The sequence below is a fragment of the Stylophora pistillata genome, chromosome 1 (genome assembly GCF_964205215.1).
Source record: "Stylophora pistillata chromosome 1, jaStyPist1.2, whole genome shotgun sequence".
In the NCBI taxonomy this organism is placed as follows: domain Eukaryota; kingdom Metazoa; phylum Cnidaria; class Anthozoa; order Scleractinia; family Pocilloporidae; genus Stylophora; species Stylophora pistillata.
Genome location: NC_142519.1, coordinates 35,948,215 through 35,971,543, shown reverse-complemented (window position 1 = coordinate 35,971,543; position 23,329 = coordinate 35,948,215). Strand labels below are relative to the sequence as shown.

General features: G+C 39.5%; 2 protein-coding genes and 5 pseudogenes across 6 annotated transcripts in view; 4 read left to right on the top strand and 3 right to left on the bottom strand.

Moving 5' to 3' along the window:
• Positions 1-2,279: 2,279 nt before the first annotated feature.
• Positions 2,280-4,259, top strand: LOC148742270 (uncharacterized). Its single transcript, XM_088753798.1, has 2 exons — positions 2,280-2,511; positions 2,653-4,259. Exons 1-2 carry the CDS (start codon positions 2,280-2,282, stop codon positions 4,257-4,259), a joined length of 1,839 nt encoding a protein of 612 aa, XP_088609924.1.
• LOC148742269 (uncharacterized) lies at positions 4,126-5,928 on the top strand. The gene is made up of 2 exons (XM_088753806.1): positions 4,126-4,610; positions 5,088-5,928. The coding sequence occupies exons 1-2, from the start codon at positions 4,276-4,278 to the stop codon at positions 5,521-5,523; spliced, it is 771 nt and encodes a 256-aa protein (XP_088609932.1). The 5' UTR covers positions 4,126-4,275; the 3' UTR covers positions 5,524-5,928.
• LOC148742267 (uncharacterized) lies at positions 5,525-12,698 on the bottom strand (annotated as a pseudogene). Its single transcript, XR_015998869.1, has 3 exons — positions 11,675-12,698; positions 11,356-11,420; positions 5,525-7,077 (listed from the first exon to the last, which is right to left on the bottom strand). The product of XR_015998869.1 is annotated as an uncharacterized LOC148742267 (transcript).
• LOC148742268 (uncharacterized) lies at positions 9,420-10,928 on the bottom strand (annotated as a pseudogene). The gene is made up of 2 exons (XR_015992587.1): positions 10,745-10,928; positions 9,420-10,618 (listed from the first exon to the last, which is right to left on the bottom strand). The product of XR_015992587.1 is annotated as an uncharacterized LOC148742268 (transcript).
• Positions 12,699-20,957: 8,259 nt separating the features above from the next.
• The window catches only part of LOC148742265 (uncharacterized), a 3,700-nt pseudogene continuing 1,328 nt past the window's right edge, over positions 20,958-23,329 (top strand). Inside the window, exon 1 of the transcript XR_015996026.1 lies at positions 20,958-23,329. This exon is cut by the window's right edge and continues 1,328 nt beyond it. The product of XR_015996026.1 is annotated as an uncharacterized LOC148742265 (transcript).
• Positions 22,994-23,329, bottom strand: part of LOC148742263 (uncharacterized) — a 6,829-nt pseudogene continuing 6,493 nt past the window's right edge. The window contains exon 5 of the transcript XR_015996013.1: positions 22,994-23,329. This exon is cut by the window's right edge and continues 2,096 nt beyond it. The product of XR_015996013.1 is annotated as an uncharacterized LOC148742263 (transcript).
• Positions 23,032-23,329, top strand: part of LOC148742266 (uncharacterized) — a 1,007-nt pseudogene continuing 709 nt past the window's right edge.

Sequence of the window (23,329 nt, the reverse complement as noted above, 5' to 3'; positions counted from 1 at the left end):
ACTTTTCTTTCTCCCAGAAGAAGGGATGTTGATTGGCTAGCTCATCTGGTTGTCAGAATAAATTATCTTATGTAACGAGAGACCACGCGGTGAAATAAACATGGCAGTTGTGTTGTAGAATTCTAGTGTTCTTCGCTTGCCGCTTAGTACTTCTTGCCTTTGGTCAACTCTACAAATCAACACAAAGTACGAGGAAAGAAATTCCGTTGAAGCAAAGATATCAAATTCATTCGCTTGTCCTACCACTAAACTAACAAGTGCAGGAAGACCAGTAATCGTCATCGAAAGAGAACAGATCGAATTCTTACGCGAACTGCATTTCTCCTGGGTAAAAATCGCTAGTTTGTTAGGTATCAGTGAGAGTACTTTACGTCGAAGAAGACGGGAATTAAATTTGGATGATGACAGCGGAAACTGGACTGCATTGTCAGGTACGCAGTAATTTACAGACTGAGGTTGTCTATACTAGTAGCTTATTTGGTTTAAGCTTACTATCAATGTGTTTGGATAAGGGTGATATAATCTCGGGTAAAATAAATCTTAGAAGCCATACCCTTGGTCAAAATATTTTAGGTTCCCCTAAGTCCCATCTCACACAATGATGTACGATACTTCAAACTTTGTAATTAAACGTTTACTAGAACTTCTTCTCAGATTCTCAGCTTGAAGACGCTGTCAAAGAAATTAGAAGCATTACTCCAAACATTGGACAACGAAGATTGCTTGGAGTTCTCCGAGCCAGGGGATTTCGAATCCAGCGATGGAGGGTTCGTTACTGCCTTCGTAGACAAGACCCGCTTGGGACAGCACTTTGCTGGAGTACTCCAGTTTACCGTCGGAAGTACTCTGTACCAGCGCCAAACGCTTTGTGGCACATAGACGGAAACACAAGCTCACCAGGTACAGGTTTGTTGTGCACTGCTGTGTTGATGGGTATTCAAGGGTTATTGTATATGCCACCCTAACTGATAACAAACGAGCAGATACAGTGTTGGAGCCCTTCATCAAGGGAGTACAAGAGTTTGGCTTACCTTCAAGAGTAAGAAGCCATCACGGATTGGAAAATGTTGGAGTGGCAAAGTACATGTTGAAAAATAGAGGACTAAACAGAGGAAGTATCATAACGAGAAGCTCTGTCCACAACTGCCGTGTTGAGCGCGCTCACAGGGATGTTTACACTGGTGTCCTTTGTCACTTTGCCAATATCTTTAGTGGTATGGAAGACATGGGTCTTCTTGACCCATTAAATGAAGTACATTTATTTTCATTGCACTTTGTCTACATACCAAGGATAAATAGGGCATTGCAACACTTCATTAGTCAATGGAACAATCACCCTGCTTCCAGTGAACATCAATTATCTCCCCTACAAATTTTTGCCGCTGGGATTTTGGAAAACATGCACTCTGGATACTCTGGAGTTGAGAGTATTCTACATCCAAATGAAATTCCATTGTATGGGTTTGATCCAGATGGACCTATCCCGTTAGACGACGACGATTACCAGGTCTCATTACCAGCTGTTGATGTTCATCTGACACCACAACAACTGCATATCTTGGAAGTCTCCTGTCACCCTTTGAATGACGATGGTGAACATGGTAGAACTCAATATTTGAGATGCATGGACATCCTTAGGAATCAGTTCAACATATAAGAAACTTTGCTGAGATAAGGCCGTTTTGGTGGTAACAATCTTTAAAACAGGTGTTCCCAGCATTAAACTAACCTAAAATCCGTTGTTAGAGAGTGAAAATAGGGCCAAGAATTAAGATCAATTAACGTCTATCAAACAAGTACCTCTATGAAAGATTGAAAACGCAAACAGTGTGAAGTTTATTATTTGCCTTTAAATTGTATCGATCAGAATAGTACAGCAAAATTAATGCAACTTAACCTTTGCAACAGTAAGGAAAAAAATTCATAAGAATCTCAACAAAATAGTTCTAAACAGCTGCGTTCATTTGAAAATGTCAACTTGAACAGATAACAAACTTGATACTACAATCAGCCATTAGCAGTTGAGATACAGGTACTGATACAGACCATAGCTAGTAGAGGGGGACTGGTTAGGAAAGCCGGCGAACTACAGAGAAGTATGTTATTGTTCTAGTTTTTTCATGGTCACGTGGTGTTGACCCTGCACAGCATTTTCAACAATATGGCGTCCGATGTGCGACAAGAGCGTTTTGTCTCCAAATTCATCCAGTTTTTAGTGATAGATCTCCTGTTTAGATAATTTTAAGTAACTAATATCGAAGAATAGATAATTTGTCATCATGCCAGGTGAAAATTGTTTAGTTTTCGGGTGTGGATTGTGTAGGAGAATGAAGGGAATAGGCATATGGAAACTTCCTGTGGCAAAGAACGATGCCTACAAGAAATGGAGGTCTGACTGGCTAAGTGCGATCACCAAGACAAGAGTCTTGGACAAATCCTTCAAAGAACTAGTTGCTAAGGATAGGGTTTACACATGTGAAAGACATTTTGCTTCTGATAATATTGAAATATGTAAGTACTTGGTTTTTATTTTTAGTTTCTCACTCGATACTTCGTTCGATCTCTACAATATTGTTGTGAAAGGTTTGCTTCTAGCTTTACTCAATTTTCATGAAATCATATCTGATATGTGTCTGTTCATACTTTTTGCAGTTACAACTGAGAAAATGACAAAGAAAAAGCCACGATTTGGTGCTCTACCAATGCTTAATATGCCGATAAGAAGTTGCGAAAGCAAGAAGCCACCTGAGCGACCACATCGAGCATATGTTGTCAAAGAATCCCCAAAGTCCGGAATTTACCGAAGCTTTCAAAAAGTGTCTCGAAGACTAAAAGATCTGAAATCTCTCACTGAACTCACTGAATGGAGCTACAAAGCCCTCGAGGACAAGGTGATTTTGAAGAAGATTCACAATGAATTCCTATTGCCACAAATGGAAGTAATTGTCGATGATGGCTTGGGTTTTACTGTGAAAGCATTTGGCTGTTCACTACCAGATGATCACCCCATATATTTAACACACAGAAGGTCGGTCATTCACATAACATTAAAGAATCTTGTAAAAGAGTTGGAGGCATACAAGCTGTGTTGTGGAGTGACTATGAATGAACTGAATGGTAATCTTTTCCATCATGTTATTCCTATGGGTGCTACTGACGAAGATGACGATAATCGATTCCCCAACAAAGGTTATTGGAGAATTAAGGGCTGCTCATTACTATGTGATGATGGTGATGCTTGTGATGGTTGTAATCAATTCTCTTCATCTGTTAAGATTGCCAATCAAGCCAAGACCCAACATCTTTCAACACCAGCTCAGGTGAAAGCGCCTGTCTCCAAAACAGATCCAGCTAGGATTAAATTGACATTACAGGGGCAGAGATTAAGATGCGCAGAACTAGAACGTGAACTTAGTGCAATGCGCAATGAACTGCAAAAGAACAATGTAGAAATTGATCATGAACTCAGCAATGATTTAGCAGATATTATGACTAAAGCTGGATCCAGAGTGACTCCCTTTATGAATCTTTTCTGGCAGCAGCAGCAGAAACTGTTTGGTAGCAAGGCTACAGGTGTGCGATATCATCCAATGATGATACGATTTTGTCTGTCACTAGCTGCCAAATCGCCTTCATGTTATGAAGAACTACGCAGCAGCAAAGTGCTTGTACTCCCAAGCCAACGCCGCCTTAGAGATTACCGTAATGCCATTAAACCGAAAAGGGGATTTCAAGCAGAGGTTGTCAATGAATTAACGAACATGACTGAACAATATTTTGATGTGCAGCAATATGTTATCATCCTTTTTGATGAGATGAAAGTCAGCGCCAACCTTGTTTTTGATAAAGTGACAGGAGAACTTATTGGTTTCACTGATCTAGGTGATCCAGAACTGAATTTTGCTGTGTTGGAGAAAGTGGATGATGTGGCAACACATGCTCTGGCTTTCTTAATCAGAGGGATGTGCACTGAGCTTAAGTTTGGTTTAGCACATTTTGCAACTATTGGTGTCACTGCAGATCAAATAATGTCTATATTCTGGGAGGCAGTGTGCATTTTGGAAGTCAATTGCAATTTGTGGGTTTTAGCTGCTACCTCTGACGGTGCATCTCCAAATAGGCGATTTTACAGAATGCACAAAGCTATGGATGGAGGAACAGATAAAGATGTCTGCTATCGCACAGTTAACCTTTTTGCTCGGCATCGCTATATCTACTTTTTTTCAGATGCCCCACATCTGGTGAAACTCAGGAAGTGACAGATGTACCCGGTACATGTGGAACGAGGGGTTCTTTTTGCTGTGGCAACATGTGGCACAAATGTATTATCGAGATGTGGAAAACTGCCTAAAGCTTCTACCCATATTGACATTTGACCACATCAACCTCAATGCTTACTCGAAGATGCGTGTCAGCCTGGCTGCTCAGGTGCTGAGTGCTTCAGTGGCTGCAGTGCTCAGGTCATTTGGACCTCCAGAAGCAGAAGGTACAGCAAAGTACTGCGAGATGGTGGATGGGTTTTTCGATTGCCTAAATGTCCGGAGCACCACAGAACACCAAAGGAAAAGAAAACCCTTACTTGCTCCATACCGTGACTCTCAGGATGGCAGGTACGGCAATTATTATTGTTATTATAGTTATATATGTTGTCATCTGTACATTTTCCTCTTTTTTGTAATTATAAATTTAACATGTGACTGTGGTATACCTAAATCTTGTCATTAGTTTGTTTGAATGCTATACATGTAGTGCAAATTGTATGTTTATTGTAACCCTGACCCCACAGTTAAACCAATTAGTGCTTTACACTGGTATAATAATATCCTGTACTTTGTTGACAGCAGAATAACTTAAAAAATACACCCTTATGTAAACCACATGAAAACGAGGCTCCCTTGCTACATCCAATGTAAACAATCAAAATAATGGATAGTGCAGCTGTGGTCCTCGATGAAAATGTAAATTTACACTGTTCTGTTAACCATTCTGTATACATGGAAATTTTCATAGGGCAGATTAATGTGTAATATGACAACTCTAACCCTTGTAATATGACAATTCTAAATTTTATTTAATTTTTATTTCAGGTTTCAGTGGTTACTGAAATTCCTTGATTACCTTAAGACCTGGAAAGAAGCATGTAACAACAGACCTGGAAATTTCGATCAGAATGCAAGGAGCAAAATGTTTATCTCGTGGCAAACTCATGAAGGTTTTCAGCTCACAGTCTATTCTGTTATTGAGGCTATGCCATTTCTCCTCCAAGAAGGGGTGGAGTTTGTCTTGACTGAGCGCTTCTGTCAAGATTCTCTAGAGGAATATTTTGGCCACCAGTGCAAGTTAGGCAGACGGAATGATAATCCTGATATTCGAGCATTTGGTTATAATGACAATGCAATCAGAATTCAAGGGCAAGTGTCATGTCAAAGTGGAAATACCCGAGGGAGAAAAGACAGGACCAGAGCCTGGGAGCAAGTCACAGATGACCCCATTCCATGTAAAAAGAAAGTGATCAGACATTGAACATTATTCAACTTTTTATATTATTATTATTATTGTTATGTATTGAAATGCAAAACACAAACCATTCAACTTTGTCACATATTTTACAGATTTCTGTTGAATACACTTAATCTTGTCGTAAAGAATAGAAGATAGAAAATATAGTCGAAAAACAATAGAGTTGTTTGCAAAAACATATGAAATATGCTCTAGCGTGTTACACTTGTGAAAATAACATTATTTTGCATGTTAAAAAAACATAACCACAGATTCTTAAAAATGTGAGTCTATATAATAGATATAGTGTTACAGCTGTAGCTGTAAGACTTAAAGTTAAAAACTGTAAACATCAAAACTGGAACATGTTGTATAAGAGTTTGTTTGTAAAAAGAACTATGAAATTAAACTGTATTTTGAACTATTAAATTATTTGGAAAACTAGAATTTGCATTACTAGAGTGAAAGCACTTAACCTGTGAAACAGCAATTATTACCCTGTTAAAGTAAAAAAATACAAAAGAAAACAATGAAGTCATGTATTAGTTCAATATGGCTTTCACAGTCTTAATGCTTACATTCTATTCCTATGGTTACACTAAATTTGTCTGTCTTCTTGACTTGATCGCTCAAGTTCCTTTCTTAATGCTTTAGCTTTACCTTGCTTTTGCTTGATTTTAAACCTTTGAACGACTTCTTTGGCATATGAAAACGAGCGTACCTTGACATATAAGCTAATTATGCAGTGTAACATGTCCTTGCGTACAGAATTAGAAATTTCAAGTTCAGCATCAGATAAAATGACATTATAAGAGGCTGTTACTTGAGGATCTTTAACTGAAATCATTACAACATGTTCCTAGTCAATTAATTGTCTAGCCTCTCGTATTTTCTCTGAAATGGAATTCAGTTCTCTTGAATATGGCTTGTGCTTGAGCTGTAGGACTCCACAATCCGCCTCGACTCAAGCAGTTAATCAATACTTGTGATTTCTCTTCCCTGTCCTGTAGTCTACAGGCAGTAAAAATTGAAATGGCTTGCTGACTTTCGTTTGTATTTTTGTGCTTTGAAGTTCTATGTTTTTTATGCAAGCTTTGCAAAACATATCCTCCTAAATATTGCATGGCAGCTAGTTCATTCTTAGACAAGGAAACAGTCGTGACAACATCTTTAGCAGAATTCTTTTTCAATTCTTCTTTGGCATGGCCCAGAAGAGTGTCTGCTAGCTTGGTGGCGAAGAGTGTTGCTGCTCTCTGGGAAAGTCCTTTGAAGTATTTCGAAGAGTTGAGCACAATTTCCCCATAAAACTTGGCATAGAAAGCTTCAGAATTTCCTTTGGAAATAAAGGAATCATATAGTTTTTGGACTGTTCTAAATTCCGAAGTAGTTTTTTCAAATTCAAGACAATAATCTTTGACTTCGTCTTTCAAGGATTTGTGGAAAACTTCACGTTGTACGATATTCTGTGTCGTGTCTTTCACGAGCTGGGCAAACACGTCATATTCTAACGCTGTCTCTTTCTTCTTTTTCGTATCAACAGCTTGGTCCTGGTCTTTGTGTTTGGCAGCTATGTGTCTACTTAAGGTGGCTCAATAGGGTTATGCAAGATCACGAAGCGCGCGCCAGTGATATCAATCGAAAGTTAATATTCTCGTTGTTTTTGCTATTTTTCAAATCAAAGCTACTGAAACATAAAAAACAAGGGCCTAAATTTGCTGTACAACAGTCACCTCTGAAGTCAAGGCTTTTAGTCCCAAATTAAAACTACTCAAATATCGCCATTTTTTGACGTCTGTTTGACTTTGATTTCAATTTTCTTCAATTCCCTTCGGTAAAATTTTCTATTATTCTCCGACCGGGTAGAGTCTGTCAAGACGAAACTTTTAAAATCGAAAATAATAGGGGTTGTCAAGGTAGTTTTTTCGCTTTTAACATTTTTGTTGTTTTTTGGCTGAGCGAAAAACTTGTTTTACAAATTTTTCTGAAAAATTCACAGCAAGGAAAGCTAAAAGGGTATAACATCTCTGCCAAATCTTAAGGAATTTCACCGAAGGAAATACGAGAAATCTGAGGGAGAACTTTCTATTTTCTCACCGCAATGACAATCACGTCATCAGAATAGAAACTCGCCAAGATCGCTATTTGAGCATGCGCGAACTTTCGAAGCACGCGGTTTTGTCGAGGACGAATAAATGTGTAAACACGGGCGGTCATTATCTTTGACGTTTTTGTACAAACTGCGTTTGACCTGAAAGTTAGTTGAGAACATACCTTAATTTTACTATGCCGCAGAATCCTTGGAAATCTCTTCGAAGTGTTTCAAAATTGCGGAGACTATTCTAGTCGTGTTTGTGACCCTTGGAAGCGATGAGCGACTGGACAATGGCCGTCTCGTCAAAATACACACAAGACCTTTCCGTCCAAATCGTTCGTACAAATTATTTAAATCCTCATATCTTTGGCCACTGCCAGCAATTTTTTCGGCAATGCTTTGCTTTATTGGGCTGTCCGCATGACCTGGGTTGTACAGCTTTCCTCGAAAAGACAAGAGTCTCTAATGACGGTTGTCAAGATATTTCAGGTCTTCGGCGGCGTCCTCTAGGGCGTCGTGGGCATCAAAGCTGGTTTGAAATAAATGTTCGTAAACAGAACTCTGCCCAGGCTTTCGAAATTTACCTTCTGCGTTTTGGATGGAAGAGTGCTTGCTTTTGATGAGTGATTTCATCAGTGTCAGAGTGTCTGCAAACCGGACAGAACTGATGGAACTGAGCTCCGCGATAAAATTTTCGCCACCGTTTCGAGGAAGTATTGGAATATCAAATGTGGCGGCGTTGTGTCCAGCCAAGATTGTGCAAACGGGCTTTGTGGATCGTGTTGAAGCTGAATCTATTCTGGCCCTTAAAAAAGTTAAGAATTGCCTAAGTACTTGCGATAACTCAAAGGCTTCTACTAAGTAAGTAAGTAAGTAACTTTATTTAGCCACATATCGCATATGAGCGAATAGCTCGTTTAAATGCAAATGTGCCACCCAGTAAACAGGCCAGACCACATCACAGTAATCTCGTGATGTGGGTTCTTTAACGTCCCTTGCCGAAATTAACTAATTGATAGGTGCAGGAGACGGGACCTCCGGCTTTACGTCCTATCCGAGAAGACGAAGCAATGTGAGTGAAGCGTCTTGCTTAAGGACACAACGTCAAGCCCCAGCCAGGACTTGAACCCGGGCCATCTGACCCAGAGTCCAGCGCACTGACCACTGGACTACTCACGCCTCACTACTATTCGATTATCTTTGAAAAGTCGGCGGATTCCATTGACAGTTTTAACTGTAAGTTTGTTGACCTTTGACGCGTGAGAATCTATGTCTCTGGTTGGTAGAATATAGCATGAGCCTGACCTATCCACGGCAGCGAGCTGACATACTTCTGCTTATTTTCCCGTTGAATTTGTCTTGATGTCAAATAAAACAAAGTGATAAAATTTACTGTCATCAAATTTTTCCTTTTGAACTGTGGGTCTCGAAGTGTATTTCGGAACTGCATTTTCGTACTGTTCTTGTTGTTTCGTGACAGCAGCGGTTATATCATAAAGATCAGTAATTGAAAGTTCAGAATTGTTCAACTCCAATGTTGTCGCAGAAGAGTTTAGGTTCAGGCCAATGCCACTTTCATACATGGTACCTTCTTTGCCCTCGTTTTTCGAGGTTTCTGAAATCTGGTGTTTGTGTAATTGTGATCGACGTCGTTTGAATGCAACTGTTGATTTCCTTTGTTTGCCCTTCGAACTTTTCATGTCCATTTTCGTATTATGGTCTACATAGAAAAGACCTGGCTCTATGTTAAGTGACGCTAGAGTTTGAGGAATGTACCTGTAACCTAAATTTACTTGAGAGACACAGCAGGACACTATAATCATTGCTTTCACTTCCCCCGTAAAAGCGAATTTTGGGGTTCTTCGAGCCCATCACACTGTTCAGAGACTCGTTACGTTGAGAATTTGCTGCAGGTGCAAGTTAGTTTATAACAATGTCTGTGCTATATTCATCAAAGAGAGATTTCAGGGCTGATTGAAGGCTATCCCCTTGGAGGTCTTTGCCATAGGGAAGATCTCTGTGACAATAATGAGAAGGGTCTTTTCTTGTATCTACACCATGCTTCTCTACAACCAGTGTGGTCACCAAATGCATGAGGCACAATGCTTTGAATTGCAGATTTCATGTTTGTAGCATCCCCCTTATTTTGTGCAATACAGTATGTAAAGGATTTGACAAGGTAATTTATGACTTTCTGTGACAACACTGAACTGTTGGGGAACTTACTTCGTTGGCTCAAGTTGTATAGGCATGTTGTAAGGGATCTTTTTATGTGAACTGTATCACTTCATTTTTCCACACCATAGGGTACCTTTTGCTTTAGGTGAGGTTCAGTCATTGAATCATCATCCCCGGTGTAAATTGAAAATTTGACATTTGATTTAGTTACCTTATTGAAAAGTTCAACTGCAGCTAAAGGCTCCATTGACTTTGAAGAGCCTGAATGATTTTTTCTACAGTCATGGTCATTTGGTTGTTTTCCTCCCTTTTTAGCTTCATCACAGGAGTGGCACATTTTATTTTTTGTTGTGTAGTCAAAGACCTTACCAGTTGAAAGGCCCATGACTGCAGCATGTCTGGTCTTAGAGTTGAAACCTCGCCCCCGTTTCTGCCACCCCATGTCGTAAGAACAGGCAATAGGTACCAAATTGTTCTGGTCAGGCTTGTTACCATTTTCAATTGCCTTCTCTCGTTCAAGGTTTTGGAATTGCTGGCAACTATTTTTTGCCACTAGCTCTATTGCCTTTCCAGCTTCCCTTTCCTGATTTTTAAAAGTTGATGAGTTCAGTGCAGGCACATTGAGGATTGAAAGTAAATTGTTTAAATGGGTGTTGCCCACTTCTGTGTGTAAACAGCCAAGGGCAGCTCTCGTGTTCACATCAAAGGTCAGTGGACTGCGTGCACCAGATATGTGCTCTTTTGATGTTTTAATGGTGTTTCCCCCATTGCATTGGCTGCATATAACAGTAAACGTGCTTGCCAAGCCACTGTGCTGTTCTTCAATAACATTGCCAAGAGACAAAGGGCCTAGAAATATTGTATAATACACTGTAAACTAACAGGGAAAAAAGACTCCACAACATTTGTTATGTTGTTTTATATGATAATGGTGTAAAATATGCTATAGTGCAGTTAAAAGTAGTGAGAATTTACCGTAATGACAAAATAAGCATTCCTTCAGACCATCTGTAAGGGTTTCTAAGTCCACCAGTCTGGATCCTTGTGGCAGGTTCGCCTTCCTCTTAGCTTTATTCTGCTGATGGGAATCAGGGTTGGAGTCAACAGAACAGGTAGGCCGATAATTAGGACAAGCTTGACAGGAAAATCTTACCAAAAATTAAGACTTCCGAATAAAGAAAAATGTACTGACCTCACGAGCTCGTGTCATTCGTTTTGCTGGGGGTTCGTTTTCCATGGATATGTTATCATACTGGAGCTTCCTTTTGGCATTCCACGTTTTGAACCCTCCGCGTAACCTTTTTATTTTTGTTTCTTTTCTGGTTTCGATCGCTTCCACTTTCCGAAAGCGACCCAACGCATTACGGATGTTGTGTAGGCGTTGTGTAAACTTCTGGTCTTTCACTGTCAATATTGTGCTCATTACTGGAAAGTATCGATGCCGTTTCACTCTCGTCAAGTAAACTTCGCGATTATGTGACAAAAATTGTGCACTCGCGTGAAGCCGCCATGTTTGTTTTCATATTTGATGCGCTCGCTATTTTCGTACCCATTCTTCGCCCGGCCAAAAAACCCTATTGAGCCACCTTAAGCCTTGCTTGCTTTTACAAATCTTCGTGCAAAACTGACATGAAACTCCTTCGTTTTGAACCTACAAGGGAACAACAGATACATACCTCAGCATTGCTATAAAAGCTTTCTTGCTTTGAAAATTACACTATCAATTATATAATTATTTCAGGAATGTGCACTGACAATATTAGGACAGAAATAGCGAAAGCAATAAATAAATCTCTTTGAGTAAAACTTTAGCTTGCGTATAAGCTACCGGCCCTTAAATTCGCGTGAAGAATCGCGTACAAATCATAATAATTCCGCGAAATAAGCGCATATTTATACACTCACCTCCTCAACAACAGCCTCTAAATAGTCCTCGAAGTCTTCATCTTCGAGTAAAGCTTCAAATATAGCATCAAAATCGTCTCCAAACAGAAAATCAGTACTAGAAGTCCCTACCGACGCCATGTTTGTTTGGTGTTGTGTGCAGGGTCGCGGTCACGTGATGGTACTTTCAACATAAAAACACGAACAATAGACTCACTCTTGGAAGTTCGCCGGCTTTCCTAACCAGTCCCCCTCTACTAACTATGTACAGACACGGGTACATGCTCAGATACATAAACAATATCAGGGTCGCTGCCTGTCTCTATATCATTTAACTCTGTATTTTGATGTGATGTTTCTGCTGCAGTTGGAAATGGTACACAATAAGGTTATGCAACATCCTGGCAGGGGTGGGGCACCACAGCTGCATCTGGCCTCCCATCACTCTCCCCAAATGAAAGCAACAGAGAGCTTCTTTGATTTCCACTAACACTAAAAGGAAATGATAACTTGTCACAAACCATAAAAAACAAAGTGAACTAAGTGGCAATGATGTAACAGACTATGAAGGGTTCATCTTTGTACAAATATCCAAAATCACATGGAGTTGCAAAATACCACATCAATTCATGTCCCGTCCTGCTAAACGATTGAATAAAGATCTGAGCCAACAAATAAATAAATAAACAAACTAAGATTAAAATAAAAAAAATACACAAATCTATTTGGAGACAAACTGGATAATATTTCCAACAAAAAGCCATTTTCATGCCCACTAGTATGAGCTAGGAAGCCAGTCTATCATATATAAGGTTATCCGTCTGCAAGATCTTGCGTGGAAGCTACCTTTGCAGTAAGGCAAAAAAGCTAGAAGAAATCTATACAGCTTTTATTGTGCTCAATGCAAAAAAGTTCACCTTGGACTGTCATCTAATACTGAATTCTCTAGCTCCTCTTCGGTTTCATCCCCGTCTTCAGATTCCAAAAGGACCAGTGATCTAACATAAACAGCTTCTTGACCAGCCATCCTGGTCACTCTTTCTGCATCCAGAGTTATGCCTTCAGCCAGCTTAGGAGTTATTAGCTTTCCAGCATGGCTAGGTTAAGAAAAACACACATTACTTGCACGCTTCTTGCAAAAGTCAAGGGTAAATTCAATGAAAGAGTTGTTAAGTTAAGCTTATGTCACAAGTAAGGAGAAAGGGGTGGGAGCGGGGCAGTACCAGAGCAAGTCTAAAATAACCCAACAAATTCTGCAAAAAATTCGAAGTCCATTACTCGCGTCACTGCAGGTATCCTCTTATGTGGTTAAATTTTTGGCAAAATAGTATAGATGCGTATTTAAAAATAGTGCAGCCACACCAAATGTGTAAACGCAACAGCAATGATATTATCATTAATGATAACAACGTAGAACAATGCTTAAGCTTACTTATATCACTACACAAAGTTAACCACCTTGACATACTCAAATAGCCAAAGCTTTGGAAATCGATTCATTATAGCAGCTTTGAGGGAATGTGCGTCCCAGCTCTTGTCAAAGGGAAACTCGTGGCAGACAAGTTCTCTCTCTTCTAACTGAAGTCGGGTTGTGTGTTTAGGTACTTTGTTCATCTTGGGACTGGGAATAAGGACTAGATCCTTGTAAACAAGTGTTTTGGATGGGCGGCCTTTGGTCGCCTTATTGGTCTGCAAAAGTCATCACATGACCGCTAGCACTATTTTTTTTCCATTCCGCCATTTTGGCTTTCGGCTACATGGAGGAAGAGCTATCGACTGCTTGTCGTGCGGCCGCGGATGCTTTAGAGATTTTAAGTAATTTGAGACCTAGTTTTACGAGAAATGTAATACCTCGGATGAATTCAACGGCAGTCTCTGTGAGTCAGCCGAACAACGAGATCGTAAGGTAAACAACGAGGAACTTCAGTCGAACGAACGTGCCATTCAGTCCTCGACGTCGCCGGACTCTAACAGTTCTATCCAAGCTCGGCTTGCCACTCTCTTTCCGACAATTGGTTTGAACCGAGCTAGTGGGAAAAGCACTAGTAGAAGACCAGTAAGGTCAAAGCATACTAATTAGAAAGAAAATAAAAAATTCCACTCGGAACGAAAAAAAACGTATGGAATAAATATTAAAAAAATATAGAACGCATATAAAATGAAGAGAAAAAAATAGAAAATAGATGAGGTAAACACGTATATGTGAATTGATACGAAGAGATTTTCAAGTATATAGAAGGAAAATGAAAAATAAAGAAGCAAAATAAAAAATATACAGAAAGGAAATAAAAAATATGACAAAGAAATGTAATGGATGTATTGTATATTAAGGTTGTTTGAATATTGACTGGAAAGGCGCGCCATAAAGACCGAAATATTCCAAATATATAGGCTATGTTTCCCGATGGCGAACTACACGTTGTTAAATGCAATTACTACATATTGAATATCAGTGATTACAACTTTAATCCAAAAAATTATACCTGTATCATGTGTTATTAAACAAATCATAGTTACATATGTATCAAATAAAAAAATAACAAATGTGTCATAAAAACACGTCCAGCTTTTTGATTGGTTGCTGGAAATGGTGATTTCCAGTGGCTCCTCAATGCGGCATTCATTCAACACGTGTTGAACGCGTAATACTTTATTCCACATGGCAAAAGTAAAACAAACTTCTAAATAACCAGATATAATAATACAGGTAGTCCTTCTTTCAGAACATGCCGACTCCAGTTTCCAGAAAGGATATGTGCAGCAAATACGCGAGTGCAAAGAGTGGATGGCGTTACGCATTACGTAACACATGTTGGATGACCTCTGTCTCGTTAGCAACCATCTCCAGTAGGCGACCACCTTTTGAATTTCCCATTTTGTTTCCCGTATAAACTCTGTAGTAAAACTGAATAAAGGCTGATAGTTTCGTAAGAAACTGTTTGGGGCTGCGTCGGTGGAAGTAACGAAATAATTTGGATATATCAACAAAGTTGAAGTGGTAAATTGGCCACCGTAACGATTACAAAAGCTGACGTTTCGAGCGTTAGCCCACGTTAGTTTCGGAGCGCCACGCTTTTGTAATCGTTACGGTGGCCAATTTACCATTTCAACTTTGTTGATATATCCAAATTATTCTGTAATAAAACTCTCTTGTAAGCGACCACTATCGTAAGCGACCGCGTCTACCTTTGGGGTTAAAATTTGTGAATTTTTCATTGTTTTTCCTCTCCCGTAAGCGATCATCCTTAGCAATACAGAAGCTTTTCCTATAAAAAGCTTTTTACCTATAAAAATCTCCCAATAAATATGACAGACTGAACGAAATTAAGCCATTAGTTAACGGCCTAAAATCGTACAATAAATATAACAGACTGAAAGAAATTAAGCTGTTAGTTAACGGTCTAAAATCGTACAACAAATATAATAGACTGAACGAAATTAAGCCGTTAGTTAACGGCCTAAAATCTATATTAACTATTAACTTTTTGTAAGCTCGCGCAGCGGGCGTGAATGGAAACCAGTCTCTAGCTATGAACTTACGACTTGTCGTGTCGTTATGAAAATACCCCGTGTCTCCTAATAGAATGCCCACAAAAGTTTTCGCAAACCCGGTCACTTTTCAAGCTTCAATAAAAATTGGACACGCCGCTAAAGATACTTTACGCCGTGAAGGCGTGATTTCCTTCAGTCGGTGTTATTACCGGAATACGACCCCAAGTCCTAAAACCAGGAATGCTGGAAAATGACCCCAACATCCTAGAACCTGGAATGCCGCCTTGATTGCCATATGGTGGGATATTCCAGCACTTAACCTACGCATAGAGTTGCGGCTTTTAGTTTCGTGTAGATTTAGCTACACTTAAGGGCCGACCATGTAACTTTTGAGTGGTGCGGGGGGGGGGGGGGGGGATTTGTAGTCATCAAGAAATTTTTTTTCTAGCAATCTGCTCGCCAGGATCTTTATATCGGTTTTTTTTTTTACATTTTTTCTGCTACATTTGGGCTGCATGCAATTTTTTCTTCCAACAAGCGCTTGCAGGAAATTTTTTTCAAAATCACCCACCTCCCCCCCTCCTCAAGAGTTAAATGGTCGGCCCCTTACCAGGATTAATCTTCATGTCAGAAAGTGTAAAATCCGCGAGTTTCGTAACCAATGACAATAACTGCAATCTTTCGGTAAACTGAACTAAGTTTGTTTAATCGAATATGTGGCAAGGTTTTACGTGGGACAAATTAAAAAGTGTTGGTGATGACAAGAATATTTGTCTGATTTAACAATTTTGTCGTTAGTGCGGTAATCCCTGACGGTAAGCACTTTTTTGAGGAACAGAAGAATTCCACCAAACGAATTGGTGAAAGCCTCTTTTTGTATGGAAAGTTTATTTTTTTTCGCGGTATATCTAATAGTCGGATGGTGGTGTTTTGGACACCTGGTAGCGAGGAAATTCTTGAAATTCTTCTTGACGGCTTCCATCTAACTGCCTTTTGTCTTTGAACGGCAAGAGCAATTCCCATGTACATGACCCCATGCAACCTCTCTTCACCTTGCGCTAGTGCACAATTTTTGTCACGTAATCGCGAAGTTTACTTGACGAGAGTGAAACAGCATCGATACTTTCCAGTAATGAGCACAATATTGACAGTGAAAGACCAGAAGTTTACACAACGCCTACACAACATCCGTAATGCGTCAGGTCGCTTTCGGAAAGTGGAAGCGATCGAAACCAGAAAAGAAACAAAAATAAGAAGGTTACACGGAGGGTTCAAAACGTGGAATGCCAAAAGGAAGCTCCAGTATGATAACATATCCAAGGAAAACGAACCCCCAGCAAAACGAATGACACGAGCACGCGAGGTCAGTACATTTTTCTGTATTCGGAAGTCTTAATTTTTGGTAAGATTTTCCTGTCAAGCTTGTCCTAATTATCGGCCTACCTGTTCTGTTGACTACAACCCTGATTCCCATCAGCAGAATAAAGCTAAGAGGAAGGCTAAACTCTTCTGCGACAACATTGGAGTTGAACAATTCTGAACTTTCAATCACTGATCTTTATGATATAACCGCTGCTGTCACGAACAACAACAAGAACAGTACGAAAATGCAGTTCCGAAATACACTTCGAGACCCACAGTTCAAAAGGAAAAATTTGATGACAGTAAATTTTATCACTTTGTTTTATTTGACATGGAGACAAATTCAACGGGAAAGTCAGCAGAAGTATGTCAGCTCGCTGCTGTGGATAGGTCAGGTAAACAATTCTCATGCTATATTCTACCAACCAGAGACAGATTCTCACGCGTCAAAGGTCAACAAACTTACAGTTAAAACTGGCAATGGAATCCGCCGACTTTTCAAAGATAATCGACTAGTAGAAGCCTTTGAGTTATCGCAAGTACTTAGGCAGTTCTTAACTTTTTTGAGGGCCAGCATAGGTTCAGCTTCAACACGGCCCACAAAGCCCGTTTGCACAATCTTGGCTGGACACAACGCCGCCACATTTGATATTCCAATACTTGTTCGTACAGTGGCGAAAATTTTATCGCGGAGCTCAGTTCCATCCGGTTTGCAGACACTCTGACACTGATGAAATCACTCATCAAAAGCAAGCACTCTTCCATCCAAAACGCAGAAGGTAAATTTCGAAAGCCTGGGCAGAGTTCTTTTACGAACATTTATTTCAAACCACCTTTGATGCCCACGACGCTCTAGAGGACGTGACCGCTCTTCGAAGAATCTTGCTTTCGCCTAGGTTGGCTTTCTCTGATGAAATGCTGGTGAACAGAAGTTCTGTAATCTCTGTCAAGGACGCCGCCGAAGACCTGAAATATCTTGACAACCGTCATTAGAGACTCTTGTCTTTTCGAGGAAAGCTGTACGACCCAGGTCATGCGGATAGACCAATAAAGCAAAGCATTGCCGAAAAACGTGCTGGCAGTAGCCTAAGATACAAGGATTTAAATAATTTGTACTAACGATTTGGACGGAAAGGTCTTGCGTGTATTTTGACGAGACCGCCATTGTCCAGTCGCTCATCGCTTCCAAGGGTCACAAACACGACGAGAATAGTCTCCGCAATTTTGAAACACTTCGAAGAGATTTCCAAGGATTCTGCGGCATAGTCAATTAAGGTATGTTGTCAACTGACTTTCAGGTCAAAAGCAGTTTGTACAAAAACGTAATGACCGCCCGTGTTTACACATTCGTCCTCGACAAAACCGCGTGGTTTGAAAGTTCGCACATGCTCAAATAGCGATCTTGGAGAGTTCCTATTCTGATGACGTGTTTGTCATTGAGGTGAGAAAATAGGAAGTTCCCCCTCAGATTCCTCGTATTTCCTTCCGTGAAATTCCTTAAAATTTTGCAGAGATGTTATACCCTTTTAGCTTTCGTTGCTGTGAATTTATCAGACAAATTTGGAAGACAAGTTTTTCGCTCAGCCAAAAAACAACAAAAATGTTAAAAGCGAAAAAACTACCTTGACAACCCCTATTTTTTTCGATTTTAAAAGTTTCGTCTTGTCAAACTCTACCCGGTTGGAGAATAATAGAAAATTTTATCGAAGGAAATTGAAGAAAATTGAAATCAAAGTCAAACAGACGTCCAAAAATGGCGATATTTGAGTAGTTTTAATTTGGGACTAAAAGCCTTGACTTCGGAGGTGACTGTTGTACAGCAAATTTAGGCCCTTGTTTTTTATGTTTCAGTAGCTTTGATTTGAAAAATAGCAAAAACAACGAGAATATTAACTTTCGATTGATGTCACTGGCGCGCGCTTCGTGATCTTGCATAACCCTATTGAGCCACCTTAAAATCGTACAATATATAGACTGAGTTAGTGGCCTAAAATCTCTCAGTATACAGACCGAGATAGTCGCTTAATAAGCCGTTACCTGATCGTCCGGAATTTTACACTTGTGGATCACACTTCGGAAATTTGATGAGTGTCCTTTTGCTCTTGTAAACTTTATGATGAACTTCTATAACGTTGGTTTCTCAGTATGCCACAGCTTTCCGAAGTTTGAGTCAATGTGGTCGAGTAAAAGGCTTTAAAGGATGTTTTCAAGTGTTCGATCGATGCTCTCCACGCCAACAGAATAGTCATGCTGCGGTGTTGTTTACGATGCGTAAAGGCAAGAACTTCAGCTTCGTGAGCCCCATTTGGGGAAAAGAAAAGGCCTTAAAGGCAAACATTGAGCCCCTTTTAGGGAAAATTGAGCCCCTTGTAGGGAAAATTGAGCCCCTTGTGGGGATTGTTCATATTCAATTATAGATATAAATCGCCAGAACCGGACAAGATCAGCGCTTGTGAATTAAAAGACTGTCTCCCTGTCATATTGGGCCCTTTCACTGACATCATCAATTGTTCCATACTTACTGGTACATTTCCTTTCAACTGGAAAGAGGCTGAGGTGATCCCGATTCTTAAAGACGGTGACCATGAGAAAGCTGCTAACAATAGACCTATATCTATGCTAGCCGTAGTTTCAAAGGTCCTTGAAAGGATTGTCTTGAATCAGTTCAGCGCCTATCTCACAAAGAACAATCGCCTCACCACACACCAAAGCGGCAATAAAAATGCTCATTCTACAGACCCTAAACATCCTGCTTACGGATAACATACTCGAAGCAATGGATAAAGAGCTGATAACAGCACTAGTACTATTAGATCTATCCAAAGCCTTTGACAGTATAGACCATGCAAGACTGCTCCACAAACTTTTCACCATAGGAGCCTCACACTCTACTGTCAAATGGTTCAACAGCTATTTAACTGGTCGCAGGCAATGCGTGAGAATCGACTCCGCCTACTCCGACACTCTACCTATAACTCACGGAGTCCCTCAAGGCGCAATCCTATCACCATTGTTGTTCTACATTTATCTCAATGATTTACCCACGGCACCGAATTTCTGCAATTTGGAATCGTATGTGGATGGCTCAAAAATATTCATGTCATTTCCGCTCGTTGAGCTTGATGCTGCCATTGAAAAGCTCGATCAAGATCTTTACAGTGTAGCCCAATGGCTTTGTGAGAAGTATCTACTTATCAACCCCGATAAAACCAAACTCCTTTTCCTTGGCACTAGACAGATTTTAAGTAGGTTACCGGAAGATCCTAGTGTGGTATTCTTGGGTAAAACACTGAAGCCAGTAGACTCTGCCAAGGACTTGGGAGTCTTCCTTGACCCTTATCTGACCTACGATCACCACATTTCACGTGTAGTGTCATCTTGTTTAGCAAAGCTTTGTCAAATTAATAGAGTTATAAGGAGCTTCGACAAAAAAACACTAGAGCTGTTAATAACGTCGCTAGCTTTTAGTAAGATGCTTTATTGCTCATCTGCATGGTCAAATACCACACTCCAGAATATAAACAGATTACAATCTATTCAAAATTTTGTTAGTAAGATCGTAACAAACTCTAGGAAGTGAAGGTGTAGTCTGATCGTCCGGGTGAGTGTAGTCCTGAGAAGGACTGTTTTCGGTGGCAGTGACTGACGTTTCGACAACCTGTGCGGAAGTCATCGTCCTTCTCAGGACTACACTCACCCGGACGATCAGACTACACCTTCACATGTTACCCCCGGGTTCAAACCATTTACTGCAAAACTCTAGGAAGTTCGACCATGTAACACCTTTGCTCCGTGATCGAGCTAAAGTTCCTGTTAAAGAACAATTATTTTATAGAGACTCCGTTCTGACCTCTAAATATCAGAACGGTCTTACGCCTCAATACTTAACGGGTAAGTTTACTAAGCGATCAAGTATACATACTCGTAACACTCGTACGCGGAACTCTTTGCAGATTCCGCTATACAGAAAGGCTACTGGCCAACGCACTTTTTCCTATAGAGGGGCCAACATATAGAATAACTTGCATAAAGAACTTAGGCAAAATGCCTCATTGGCATCTTTCAAGCGCGCTCTGCAAGACACACTATTGAGGCAGACATTTCTTTTATAAGTTCTAGAACTTGGTGGAATACTATCTTAAATTCTGACCATGAGTTTTATCGTTATTTATGTTTTTATAAATTGTAAAAAGTTTGTAAATAGTTTCTGAGAAACCTCACGAGGATGTTACAATTAAAGATGATGATTATTGAGCCTGCCCGTTTGGAGATTACACAAAATGTATATCGAAGAGCGAGAAACCTGACTGATGTTAAAGGAAAGACTCCTTTGACTGACGAAACATCTGCGAAAGCTGTGGTATTTATGAACAGAAAAAGTTATGTTAGTACCAGTATAAATGCGATTAAACGTAATGTGAGCGATTTCTCGAAAACAACTGATGTGGATATGTTGTGTTCACGTGGAACTGATGAAATTGATACACATTTCAAAATAGCTGACCAAAAACAAAAGAAACGACGTAGAGACCGAGAGCTGTCGAGGGTCTCAATGAAACGGATTGTGCAGTTTGTGAAAAAAAGAAAAACAAGATATAAACTTAAGGTCATCATTAGGAAATATATTCCTAAGTCTTCAAGGTTATACAGCTTTGTTACTGACTATAAGTTGTGTTACATAAGATATCTTAAGATATGTGACAGTTTTTTCACCAGCTTTGTTAATCTAAGCAAACCAACCGTAAATAAGCTTTTAAAGAAATCAAGCAGCCATTCTAGAAGATTTTCTGTATCAAGAATGAAGCTTATGACTTCAGGTGATATTGAATTAAATCCAGGCCCTCAACTACATGTAAATGTCAACACTGAAACTACAGTATCAGTTTGTTCCACCATATTGTTAAACTTCCGGTTACGTCAGCTGGGATTGAGACCCCTAGATGTTGGGGGTGGTGGTGACTGTTTTTTTAAAGCTGTTTCTCATCAGTTATATGGTGATCCATGCCATCACTTGCATGTTAGGCAAACTGGTATTGATTATCTAAGAGCAAACCCAGAACGTTTCATTGAAAGCAATACCCAGAATTCATATGGAATGAATATTTGACCAACATGTCATTACAAGGTACATGGTGTGATGCACTCATTGTTCAAGCAGTTGCAGTCTCACATTATTTGAGAATTCACATCATAGAATCTCATGAAAATTTTGGTCACACAACTATTATAAGTACACCCTGTTCAGTTATTAGAAGAGCCAGTTACATCAATATATTTAGGTCATGTAAGTGAAGTACATTATGTGTCAACAGTGCCTTGTATGTTTGGCAGTAGCTCATCAGAAAGTCAGCAAAGTCATAGTGATTTAAATATGAAGAAAGTGTTGTCTCTGGGAATTCTTATATCAGCACTTCAAAAAGGAAGCGCAGCAGTTACATGAGGGAATATAGAAAAAGAAAGAAGGTTGATGAAAGAAGAAATTTACCATTTAAAGGTAGCAAACCTAATGATGCAAGTACAAAATGCAACCGCAGTGCTTACACGAGGGAATATTTTTGCAATAAAAAGAAAAGCAGTGACAATAACAAGGGGAAATTGAATAAAGATAATCCCAGCCATAGATGCCAAACTGCAAAACAAAATTCTTATCTTGACGAAAATCAAAATACAGAATGTCTCATTAAAATAGGAACAACTCTTGAAAAAGGTAACAATACAAACCAAAAAAATGTGGACTATATCATTTCATTGTTTCATGAACTGGTGTCTAATGGTCCTGTATATGTCTGTAGCTGTTGTGATCAGTTATGGTATAAACACAGTGTTTCTCTTGCTAATAAAATAAGAAAGGAATATCCTTCATTAGCTGAAAAATATTTATCTAATCGAAAAAGTGTGAAAATATGGAGTGGTTGTGTAGAACATGCCATAATTATTAAGTAAAAAATAAAGTTCTCCCTTCTGCTGTTTTGAATGGAATGCAATTTGCAACGAAACCAGACTTTTTTGTCTTGAATGAATTGGAAAGCAGACTTTTAGATCCAAGACTTGCTTTTTTAAAATTAATCCAGGCACCAAGAGGTAGACAATTCAAAATACATGGAAATGTTGTAAATGTACCAGCAGAAGTGTCTGAGACTATGAATATGTTACCAAGGTTACCATCAGAAACAGGTACAATGAACTTAAAGGTAAATTTAAAAAGAAGATTGCAATACAAAAGTTCAGCATTGTCCCTTAACATAAGACCTCATAAAGTTGTCCAAGCAGCAAACTGGCTTGTCACTAACAGTGCCCTGTATAGACAAGAAGGAATAACAGTTAATCAAGCCTGGGGAGAATAATGCACATCAAACTTTCTATCTGATGACAGAAATATTGAAAATGAAACTGAAGAACCGCAAAATATTCACAACAGTACTAGTAATACCACAAATAATACATCTACTTCCACTACTGATACCATTTATTTCTCTTCGCTCTCCAGGTAGACATACCTCAGTTGTAATAGGACTTGAACGACAATGGACAACCTAACAGGATACATTCATAACGTATCCCCTGTTAAGCACTACAACAAGATTCGCTATTTTGACATGCTTATTCAAACAGAAGCGACCAAAGTACGTGGAGTCTGTTTCTCTTCAAGCAAACATCTCGACTTTCAAAGGTGCAACAAACAAAAGTCCCCAGTACAGATTAGCAACTTCACTATTAAAAATGGCAGTGTTCTCATGAATGCAAGAGTCCAAATGGAGGAACTGAAGGAGGTCTGACTTTTCTACGAGAAGAGATTCCCTCGACTCTAAACATCTCGATGCT